General features: G+C 38.2%; 1 protein-coding gene across 7 annotated transcripts in view; it reads left to right on the top strand.

Moving 5' to 3' along the window:
* The window catches only part of DLG5 (discs large MAGUK scaffold protein 5), a 118,389-nt gene that overhangs the window by 77,300 nt on the left and 28,809 nt on the right, over nucleotides 1–12,280 (top strand). For all 7 annotated transcript variants that reach the window (XM_060769077.2, XM_067466962.1, XM_067466960.1 and 4 more), the window contains 9 exons: nucleotides 527–839; nucleotides 1,493–1,723; nucleotides 2,870–3,054; nucleotides 3,784–3,909; nucleotides 4,944–5,076; nucleotides 5,254–5,381; nucleotides 6,025–6,200; nucleotides 9,345–9,448; nucleotides 10,184–10,276. In XM_060769077.2, coding sequence (XP_060625060.2) covers nucleotides 527–839; nucleotides 1,493–1,723; nucleotides 2,870–3,054; nucleotides 3,784–3,909; nucleotides 4,944–5,076; nucleotides 5,254–5,381; nucleotides 6,025–6,200; nucleotides 9,345–9,448; nucleotides 10,184–10,276 — 1,489 coding nt within the window. The remainder of the gene's footprint in view (nucleotides 1–526; nucleotides 840–1,492; nucleotides 1,724–2,869; nucleotides 3,055–3,783; nucleotides 3,910–4,943; nucleotides 5,077–5,253; nucleotides 5,382–6,024; nucleotides 6,201–9,344; nucleotides 9,449–10,183; nucleotides 10,277–12,280) is intronic.

The raw sequence follows: 12,280 nt of genomic DNA, 5'->3' as shown, positions 1-12,280 counted from the left end.
GGGTACACTCAGATGTTATTTCATGACAGTTACAATCACTTTTGATTATTTGTCATGCGGACTGGGAATAATGGGAATTGCAGCGCAACAGCACTTGTGGTTCTGAGATTGGGAAAGTTGAAGGACATTTTAAAGTCAGACATCATACCTACAAGTCTTGTATCTAATTTTAAACCCCACCGCCTGATTAAACAGAACAAATTGGAGCCTTCCAAATGTTATTGTATCACAACTCCCATCCATTCTAATCATGACGTCTAACAATGAGAAATACAGGGGTTGTGACACGACAAAAAAAAAATCCAGCATCTGGAGGGCCACATAAAACAACATGATGAGTGAGATTTGGCTTTCAGGCCTTAAAGTTGACACAAGTGAACAAAAGAAACATAATTGACTGTATTTCTTTTAATTTGATAATTTCAAACAGCTTCATGTGCATCTTAGGTAAAAAGTGAGCAAGATTTTGTAGAACCTCATATTTCTCCAATTTTCAAAGCAATTCTAATAACCTTATATTATTTAGATTTGAATCAGTTCAGCAAGAACTCAACAAAGCCGATTCCCAAAACAAGGAACTAGAGAGAGAGATGGAGCGGTTGCAGACAGAAGTGACCCGGTTTAAAACTATGCAATTGAAAGCCGTAAAGGATGCAGAGAAGTACAAGGAAGAGAGGGACTCTGTGTTCAGTGAGTACCGCCTCATCATGAGTGAGAGAGATCAAGTTATCAAGGAAGTAGATAAGCTCCAAACAGAGCTGGACCTTGCAGAATCCAAACTGAAGAACACATCCTCAGAGAAAAGAGTGGCTAGTGAAGAAATGGAAGCGTTAAGACAGGTATGGTATGGTAAGGGAATTTCTGTACTCAGAAAGGTTAGATGATTTTGCTTGTTTCTCACTGTGCAATCTTATGGAGTCTGGAGTTCAATTCTGTGCAGCATCCATTCTGCCAACAAGCCACAACTATATTCTGGATGGAACAGAGTTTTCAAATGACTGCCCTTTCTTCTGTTATCATGGGCTGGAGACAGCAGCAGAAAAGGCTTGGTGAATTGTTTCATGATCTAGAGAATTTCAATCGGTTTTCTAGGTAGAACACATTAATTTAAACAGTGTGACCATCTAGTTATCTGTCCATAAGAAATTGTTACTCATCCTGTGTGGTGATAGTGATGATGATGGTCGTGGTGGTGATGATGACAGTGGTGATGGTGGTGATATATCCTGTATCCTACTCAGGGTACAGCTATGTTAGATGAACACTTAATTCTGAGTGCTGTCATAAATCTGTGTATGGACTGTGCTGCCACTTCAGGCCACCAAAGAATAATCAATATTGTGATACTTAATAATTATGTTTAATCACTTTTAGAGTTACGTTATTCCTTCTTTCTGTACATGAGTAAGACTTTCAAATGTCAGTGTTTGCATGTCTAGAGAAATGTTTGCTTCAGCACTTGATGTTTCTATCCATGATCATTCCATTTTAGGAGCTGAATTCTGCCCTAGTGGAAAGAGATCGAGCAATCTGTGAAAGGAATGAACTATTGGAAAAGTACTGCCATGAAGTGAAAGACAAGGCTGAGGCACAGAAGGAGTTGAATCAAGCATGCAAGGATATTGAGACAGTAAAGGAAGAGAGAGATGTGGCCAGGAAGGAAAGAACGGAAGCTATCATCCAGAGAGACCATTTGCTAAGAGAATACTACCAAGCGCGCCAGGTACTGCCATTCATGGCATGTTTGTTCTTTTTCCTAGTCTGTTTTGAAAGTTGTTCAGTACAAAAAATTACCCCAAGAACATCCATAGATGACATCTCTCATTTGTTTTCTACAGAAGGAAAATGCAGCTGAAATAAGGGGGGGAAGCCTTGTCTAAAAGAAATCCATTCTGTTCTACCTTAGGGAATTCGGTTCTGTTTACTAAGGATTCTTCTTTTTAATGTCTCCAAGGGTGTATGTTTTACTTTGGGATCATTATCTTGTGTCTTGATTTCAGTAGGCCTACTTTCACTAAGTCAGGATCTAACCAAGTACCTACTAAATTTCTTCCTTGATTTGGAGATTTTACACTATGCAGTTTTATCTCTGGAGCCGATTAGTAATCTACTGTATTATTCTTTTGTTTTCTAATTTCTAGACATAATCTGAGATTTTGAGTGTAATATTTGCCATAATTTTCAATTTGTTATGTGTCTTTTCTTGCATGTTACTTAAGAACAGACGTATACCAAAAGATAAAAGCAGCCTACAAAAGTGCACCTTTATGAGTCCATAGAATTATATCATATCTCTTTACACTGATTTTTTTTTCAATGAGTATATGGTATGTAAGGAAAAAACACAAAGCTATGGCAATTTATATACAAGTCAGTTCTGAAAATAACCTTAGAAATGGTCTAACATGGGAAGCAGGTAAAGTAAAATCATAACCCAACGGTCTACACATATGTACACAAGCATGAGCAGGTTGTGGCATCTCAGTTCCAGGAGTTCTTGGATAGAATGCCTAATTTATACTTATATCCATTTGGCTTTGGGCCATGTTTTCAGACCTAGATGTCTCTTGTCACTCTGGTATATCGTCTGAAATGGTATGGAGTCTAGACAGTACACTATGTTGACTCTGCTGTGTTTCCCAGTGGTGTTCAGTTCGATTGATAATGGTCTTCTGGACTGTTTGGTTTTTTATTTGCTGCCCCACCCAGAGTGATGGGTCCTATTTTTGTATTATAGACAGTGCCAGTATTTCTGCTACATGTACTCCAGAATGCTTGTTATTTTTTCAAACCTGTGTTAAAAGTCTTGTCCTTTAAAATGTAGTCAGTACCTTCAAATTTGATTATGGACATAATATTACTTTCTCAGATACAAGATTCTGCTACACTGGATATAGAAAGAGCTAACAAAGAAATTGAAATGCTCCGAAAGCAATATGAGGCAATGTCACAAGAGTTAAAAGAAGCTGTTCAGGAAGCTGAAGTAGCAAAATGCAGGAGAGATTGGGCCTTCCAGGAACGTGACAAGATTGTTGCAGAACGAGAGAGTATACGGTAAAAAAAAAAAAAACTTAAGATGGGTGACAAGAGAATCCTAGCTGGGTTGTTGGTGCTTTTGTCTACTATTTATAAATAATGTTGTAGCAAAACAGTAAAAAAGATGCAGACAAGTATAAGCCTTCCCATTATTTATAACAATGAGATACATAATGATAAATGGATTACATCCCATTGAAATTGAAAGAGTATGCAGTGTTGCAGCCTGAATTAATAAATAAATAACATGGGGTAGAAAAGAGGGTGTGATTTGTTTTGTTTTTGAAACTGAAAATAATGAGTCAAGCGAGATGTGATAGGGATGTCCTTGTTGATCCTTCATGACTGTTCCAGTCATAAGTTAAGGAGTGGATAATTTTGATATTAGGAAGTGCATGTGAGTAGGAGAAGCTGCATGTCTCTCTTCTTTCACTTCTCTGAAACTTCTCAAGTTCAAAAATGAGACATAAAGAGACCAAAGATCAGTTATCGTGCTGCAGTTCAGACTCTAATTCCTTTTTTCAGAAAGTTATTGTCTCTAAGTGTACTTCAATTGCCAAAGCTTTTTATAAGATGCAATATATAAAGAGACATTAGTACATCTTCTGTCACCTGAGCATGTAATATTATCTGAGGGGGAGAGGAATTGTATGTTATATATGGATGAAAGGTGGGAATCGGCAATATATAACAGGTTATTTACTGGTTGCCATATCTTTAACATTTCCTTTTTTTTTCATTTTGAAGGACTCTGTGTGATAACCTAAGGCGGGAGAGAGACCGAGCAGTGAGTACCCTGGCAGAGGCTCTTCGCAATCTGGATGATATGAGAAAACAGAAGAATGACGCTGTGCGTGAACTGAAAGAACTGAAGTGCGTTACAGAAAAACCTTCAATGTCTAACTTTGTGCTTTGACCTTATAGGCTCTCTATTTCTTACTTGAACTTTAGGATGGCTGCATTTCAGTACAAGAATATGTGATCCTTTTCATGTTGTGCTATTAAAATTGCAGTTATGCAGCAAATCTATAAATCAGTTCAATGTAAAGTTATGTAGTTAGACATATATCTCCGTCAGCTGTGGGACGCAAGGAATCCACTCAACCTGGAAAAAGGGCAGTTGTACTAGACCTAAGACAAGATAGGCAGAGCTATTCCTTTGAGGCAACTTGACTATGTTCTCTAGTCAGTGTTCCTAGGCTTGCTGAATCTGCAGGGGCAAAGTAATCCATACAACCACTATGATATAATGTTTCTCTCTCACACACACACACACACAATACAAACTATGATACAAAAGGAATTTTTTGGCTACTTTTTCAACTAGGATGTTTTAGCAAAAACATTGGGGGATGTGATCACATCTTATTTTAACTATGAAGAGTTGAGTGCTCTTTAAAAGTTACTTTTATGTATGTATGTATTTATTTATTTACATTATTTCTATCCCGCCCATATCAGCCCGAAGGCGACTCAGGGCGGTATGTAGAGCAGTATGTCCCATTGTACCCAAAGGGACGTACTTCTAAGTAGACAAGCATAAGACAGCACTGTGTGATTGAAAAAGTAATAGAGATTAATCACTGCACAGCAGTGTAGAAAGCAGAACAGATGATGACTGACATTTAATAGTGCTAAAAGATACATCAGGGGAATTTGCAATTTTGAAAATGTCTGCATTTCTTTGTGCACCCAATGTGCTAGGCTCCAAATTGTATGGCATTTCAGGACTCTACCACAAATCTCCAGTATGGAAATTAAAGAATGTAAACAGGCGCCATTATATCAGTGATGCAAAAAAAGTTACAATTTTAAAAAGTTACAAATTAAATACACATATTTTAAAGAGCCACTTGTTGTCTTGCTTGAAATACTCAGGTGTGTCTCCCCCTCCAAATCCCTCACAGAGAGAAGATGGAGAATCAGTTGGAAAAGGAAGCAAGGTTTCGGCAGTTGATGGCCCACAGTTCTCATGATTCAGCCATTGATACAGATTCTCTGGAGTGGGAAACGGAAGTTGTTGAATTTGAGAAAGATCGGGTAAGTCCTAACTTCCTAGTCTTGCACATTTTGTCAGCTCTCTCTCTTGAAGTGTCCTGCACCAACAGGCAGAAAGAAGGAGAAGGATTTTTTAAAACCAGCAATATTTCATTTTGCTTGCATTACTTGCTTGTATAGAACCATATAAGATAACATGTAGCATTTCATATCCATTAGGAAGATATGGATTTGAAAGCCCTTGGTTTTGATGTAGCCGAAGGGGTGAACGAGCCATATCTTCCTGGGGACTGCGGAATATTTGTGACCAAAGTGGACAAAGGAAGTATTGCAGATGGTCGATTAAGGTAAGATATACTCAAAGTAAGACCAGCCCAATTTCAGACTGTAAATTTTTAGATCCATGAAAGATGGCAGATCGTGTAGAAATGGAGGGCAGGGAAGGGAGGTTACAGAGTATGTGATCAGTGTAGATTTCTGGCAGACATTAAAATCAAGATGTGGAAACAGGGACTAAGGCACATGTAGCTTATGTGCACCACCAGGCTTTTATTGGCAGGGGTGCTTGCTCGGATCCTGTATTAACTATTGTTATGTGCTTAAAATACAATTAGGATCCAAACTGGAGTACCTTCCCATAAACATGTAGTCACTCTGTCAAGCCCCAATAATATACTAAATCATATTAATAGCTGTTGACAAAATATCAGGAGTTCTCAAAGCCTGCTGCATCCAAATACTGACTCAAAAGAATAATCACAGTATAATAACCATGTAAGGCACTGCAATCCTGAAGCAAATTTGTTACAGCACCTCTGAGAGGCAATGAGAATAGAAGACTGAGTTGTTTTCTGAAGCTAGTAAATGAATTCAGATTGGTGATATCATAATAGTATTAGGAGTAGCTGTATTTCACTTACGATCATTGTTTATATGCACATGTAGATCAATTTAAAATTGACTCCCTTGCCTTTTATCCTAATTAATCAGAGTGAATGATTGGCTTCTGAAGATAAATGATGTGGACCTGACCAACAAGGACAAGAAGCAAGTAATAAAGGCAGTACTTAATGGTGGAGGAGTTATTAATATGGTTGTTCGCAGAAGGAAATCTTTAGGAGGGAAGGTGATAACACCGCTACACATAAATCTTTCTGGCCATAAAGGTAATTCCATTGTAACTTTTACATTTAGCATTAACACATTAGTGTATATTTCCATTTTTTTTTATTTCAACAAAAGGCACAGTGAATTTTTCTCTATTAATAAAACATTAATTTTCAAGGTATAGACAAATAGCTTGAGACCACAGAATGCAAAGATTGCTGCAAATCAAAATTAATTTGTCCAGCATTTTCATTGAGCTGCCTACTAAGATTAAGACCCCCTTGGTCAATTACTAGTTCAGATCTTATCTATGTATGTGCAAAGTCCCACCATCTCATGCAAACCTAACACTTGCATATAATGAAACCCATTTCCTATTTTAAAGCCTATTCACCTAGTTTGGAGAGATCCTTTTGGAACTCTTGCCAATCTATTTTTATTTTAAATACTTTAAGTAATTTAATCCGGTACTTCAGTAATGTTCCAAAGAACTGTAAAAGGCTAGAAAGACAGGATCTATTCCTACCGAAACTGTATTGATGTTTATCCAGTATGTGTATAGACTACTGCAACACGCTTGATGTGAGGCTGCCTTTGAAAACTGTTTGGAAGCTTTTATTGGTCCAACGGACAGCAGCTAGATTACTCACCATAGTGGGGTGAGGTCACTACATCTGAGGATGCTTGCCATAGATGCAGGCAAAACGTCAGGAGAAAATGCCTCCAGAACCTGGCCATATAGCTCGGAAAAACCTACAACAACCCAGTGATTCCGGCCATGAAAGCCTTCGACAATACATTTGTTAGTCAGCTATTAAACTCTTTTTGTCTTCATTATTTGTCTCAGTTCCACACTATTCCTGTTGTAACAGCTTTATACCTACTTCTTGTTAGCCAAGATGTTAGGCTCTTGAACTTCATACTTCCTCTCCCGCCTTGAGGTACACATTCTTGCCTATTATGTGTAGCTCCAGAGCATACAGACTTTTAAAAACTTTTCTTTTCAGCTTCCTTCTTAGTATTTGTTTTATTTTTAAAAGGCTTTCTTTTGAGTAGGGAACTTAGCTGCAGTTCCTTGGCACTTTCCACCTATATCTTATTTCAGTCAGTTACATCTTACTTCAGTCAAATAATACACCTTGCCTACACTTAATATTATATTAAGGACCGCCTCTGAACAGTTCTGGGATGAGCAGCTGTAGGACACAGGCATTTAGGATATCTAGAAATATCACCTCTTTTATGATCAGAAGTTATTTATCAACCATGTGAAATTTTATTTACAAATATTTTAATTGCTTTTTGATACATTGTAAAGGCCAAGTAGTGGGGATAACCTTTCAGTTGCTAGTGATTAAAGTGAAAAGTGAGTGGCAGGCAAGCAGGTGGATATAGCATGGATAGAGAGACACTAAGAAGAGAAGCCATCAAGTCCCACACAGCTACAGAAAGACAGAATAAAGGGGAATACCTCTCTTCTAGAATTGTAGGCACGTGTCTCCTCAAGCTGCAAGCAGTGGTATAAGGAAATATCATCCTCCTTCAAGTGGATAGCATTACCATGAGGACAGAGACTAGCCATTGTGACCTCAGGCTTATACTGCCTCCTTCAAGGAGCAGCACAAGCCTGGGGTCACAATGACTAGTCTATGTCCTTCAGGTTGGCAACCTTACCTTAAGGTCACAATGCCCTTCCTCTCTTCATGAAGGCACCATCTCCCTCACTGTATGTGGACTGATTCAAAAGCAAAAGAAGCTATGTAGTTTCTCCGTATTGTCCATACCCACCTTTAGTACTCCTTTAAATCAATTTTCACCTTTTGCTTCAACTGCCTCAATGGCTGGTTTTTCTCCTGATAAAGAGGTATTTATTGTTGGTTTTATGCATCTATGTTCTTCAGGATCATGTTTTGCATCCCCTTTTGTCTGCTTATGTTCCCTTTTTCCTTCCTCACATTTCGAAAAGTCTTCCAGTTCTTGCAGGAAGACTTTAAAAAGCTGTTGGTGACCTCTTAGATTTGTACTGACTTTTACTGGCTCGTGTCACGCATTCTAGATGAAATTATATTATTGTGACAACACATATATTACTGTGGTTTGGTATAGAGCAATCATTTTCAAACTATTTTTACCCTCTTTACTTTCTTTTTCAATTGGTTTGCTCTGTTTTGAAATATTTCTTTTTTTGGAGACTAATATGATTATATGGGGCTTTCCCATTTCCCTATAAATTAAACCCTATGAACAATGTTTCACTCTCTGCAACACTTGTTTCATTAAGTACAATGCTTGTTACTTCAGACAAGTTCTTCTTCTGGGGTCTATTTTCATTTCAAATTAAGAAGCAATCACATTCGGTTTACTTCTGGGCTTTTTGTTTAGAGATGTTTAAGTGATAAAGATGTACTGATTTTTCCACCAGGCAGACATTTGTTAGACAGCTATTAAACAACAATAGTCCTCTCCAGGAAATGCATTACTCATAATGTGTAACAGAAGCAGAAAAAATATTTCTATTATTTATTTATTTATTTATTTCCTGCATTTATTAACCGCCGCTCTCAGCCCTAGGGCGATTTCTACTAGGAACCTACCCTCTGTCTTCCCATCTTTAGAGTCTTTGGAACTGGAGAGAGTTGGTTATGCAATGGCATTACCTAAGAACTGAGCAGCCCCAAGGAATCAGAAAAAGGTTTGCCTGTCTTGGCATCCTGCAACTAACCATAAGCTGGGGCAAATCACAAGTGATGGGCAATATCTCTCTTCCATTTTCAGTCTTCTGGCAACTGCTATTAAGATACACATTGCCCTTGAAGTATGAAGTTTTCACTTAACCATCATGACCCCTGAGAGAGCCAGCCACTATAAATTTGATTAACATTTTTAAAAAAAAAAAACCCATCCAAAACCAATTTACTTAAGAAAGTCTATTTCTAAAACATTAGGCAAGTAGATGTACTGATCCCTCCCAGGAAACAAACTACTTTTAAGTTTTAAACATTTGAGTGCAAGTTGCGGACCCTCTATGCTAGAAATATTTGGAGGGAGATTGAAAAGTCATGAGAAAATGAACCTCTCTAACACTAGAGCTTGGCTCTAGTGAACATAGCCTGTAAATCAATCATTAACGTGATATGAGAGAACTGGGATGCATGCAAAAAATTAATAAGGGCGAATCTTTCTTTCTGACTTCTCTATTTCAGATAGTGGAATTGGCCTGGAAAATGGAGTATTGGTTGCTACCATAGTGCCTGGTAGCCCAGCTGCCAAAGAGGGATCCCTCACAGTAGGAGATAGGATAATTGCCGTAAGTGATACTTTAGGTCTTTCTTTGCTTATAAAGAAGAGGCCATTCCTATTCTAACACCACAAAAATATTGCTAAGCATCCTTAACCCAATTTTACAGTGTTTGTAACAGGCATAGTATATACTTTGCAATGCTTGGAAAAGTTATTATTTTGGAGTCTATGTCCCCAGATCCCTTTTATAGCGGAGACAAGTCAGAGAATTCTGAGAACCCAAACAGGAGCCTTTCCAAGCTGTGATACTGGGTAATAATCATCATCAACATAATCATTATCTTTATTTATAACCCTCCATCATCTCCCCAAAGGGGACTTGGGGCGGCTAACATGATATACCTTAAGTTAACAATATTTATATATATTTGTCAACTGTGGTATCCATTTGTCAAGATTTGGTTTGTTACACTGCTTCCCCTTCCAAAACTTAAACCACTGCAAAAATAATCATAATAAAAACTAACCCTAAAAACCATGTTCCCATAGCTTTCTGTGGACCAGGTGAACTATGGTTCATAAAGAGACTCATATAACTCTCTATATCAATACGACAAGCAGTGGGTAAATCCACCTGGCAGGTTGGGTTGTATACATCCTTCAAGGCAAAATCCCAAAGATTGTTGTTAAAGTGTAATGGATGTCATGATTTTTGTAAAACACTTTAGTGTTTTTTCTTCATTGAATGTAAACTAGCCAAGTTTTTACCCTTACTTGCTTTGCATTGTTGCTTTTGTTGCAGATAAATGGCATTGCACTTGATAATAAATCACTGACTGAATGTGAAGCTTTGCTGCGAAACTGCAGGGAGTCTCTTACTCTTTCATTGATGAAGGTAGGTATTGGATAAAAAAAAAAAACATTTCTAACTCAAGCATTATTGGATTTTGTTATTTGCTGATCACTATATTTGCCACTGCTCTACATTAGTTTTAACCAGGACTTCAGTAAACATCAGTTATGCTGTGTTGGGATTGCTGGGCCTGGCCACACACCATTTCCCTTTCTCACATGGGAGGGAGAAAGATTGGGAGGAGAGCACATGGGAGAGAGATGGGTCCAGAGAAAGGGAAGGTGTGTGTGTGTTCACTCACTTTTGTGGATGGGAAAGGGGATGGGATAGTGGTGGGAGGGGATGCAGGTTCACTGCTGTCATGACCAGCAGTGGTTAAAAAGATAGAACTTTTATCCCTCCTCCCTCCTCCCACCCCCTAACCCCATCCTCCCTTCTGTCTCTATGAGTGAGGAAATACAGCACAGCTGGGCCTTGCCACCACACCAGTTTGTGTATCTTAAATACAATTTTGGCTGGGGGTTGTTGCTAAAGATATTCATGGACACCCCCCGCCCCAGCACTTTTACAGGAGTCCTGTGCTTCTACTGTCTGCAAAAGTAGAAGGCTGACTGTATATAAAATGAATAGAATGAATAGAAGATGCATTATCCACTTAAAATATTGGATTAACTGCATTCGCTGCTCTACATGCTACCTAAAAGCCAGCATTTTAGATGAGGGATCAGGTCCATAGTTCAGACTGAGAGCACCCCATTTGTCTGTGTTATCTCTGCTCTTACAATCTCCAAAAGCCACCCAGTTCTATTCCAGCCTTTATTCCTCCCTTTCTGCACTTGCCAACTCCATTCTCCTCACCTTCTCCTGAAAGATATGCTCTCAGGTAGTCCTGCAGTCCATATAGGAGACTGGGGTGGTCAAAGTGTGGCCTGTAGGGCCTCAGAGTAGGGTCTTTTTGCTCCAAGATGCCTCCAGGTGTGCTCAAGGGGGCATGGAGTCAGTTTCTACCAATTTTGGACACTCTCCCCCACCCTTTTACCTCAAAATGTTAAATAGGGTGGGCACATTTACACAACATTTTACAACCCCCTGGGGCGGTTTGAGCTTAGGAGAGACCTTTTTTGAAATGGTAAGTAAACAGGGAATTACTTCTGCTCACTTCCTTTATTTAAAACATCTTATCTTGGCCTAAAATGTCCTAGAAAGTCCCCAAAACATGGTAAAAGTGCCCAGATACCCCTCTTGAGGGTCTTTGATGGCAATTTACTTTATTTTCAGGAACAGGTGCAATGGACAGTCAACTCTCTTCAAAGTATTTTGAAAGAATATTTTTCCATAGCTGCCCAATCTTAGAAAAGGGAACATAATCTATTCCCATTTCCTGCTACCACATCCTAATCTTAGAAGTAAAAACTTTGCTGGATAATTTTTCCACTAGTTTGGGGTAGGAAATGGTGGCAGTGTGACTTGAGCAATATATTTCAGTTGCCTTTCCATATCTATGACTAAATAGAATTATCCCAAATAATTGAAAAAGCAGAATAAATTATGTTTAGAAAAAAATGTTTTGATATAGTTATCATTGATTTGACTTACCATTTTACAGAATATTACTGTGTATTTATTTATTTATTTACTGCCCTTCTCAACCCCGTAGAGAACTCAAGGCGGCTTACATATATAGGCAACAATTTGATGCCAAAACACATATAATAAAACATATACATTACAACAGTCAATTAAAAACATATACAACCTTAATACCACTTATTTTAAATCACATGTAATGTACATATCCTTTGCTGTATAGAACTAAATAGATAGCTCAGGAATTTGTTCAGGATATTATGACATTTTAAGTAATCTGGAGCTTCAATTCTCTGCTTTAAATATCCTCGCCTGGGTGTAAATCCTAATCATCTCTATATTTCTGAGTAAACATGCATAGATTGTGCTGTGCATGTAATTTAGTGTGAAGTAATGCTTAGACTGAAGACATGGATGTTCGAACAAGCATTCGGTTAACTCGGTGCAATGAATCTGATG

This window comes from Anolis sagrei, chromosome 3 (genome assembly GCF_037176765.1).
Source record: "Anolis sagrei isolate rAnoSag1 chromosome 3, rAnoSag1.mat, whole genome shotgun sequence".
In the NCBI taxonomy this organism is placed as follows: Eukaryota; Metazoa; Chordata; class Lepidosauria; order Squamata; family Dactyloidae; genus Anolis; species Anolis sagrei.
The sequence above is the reverse complement of the archived record's forward strand: the minus strand, read 5'-3'. Positions and strand labels throughout refer to the sequence as shown.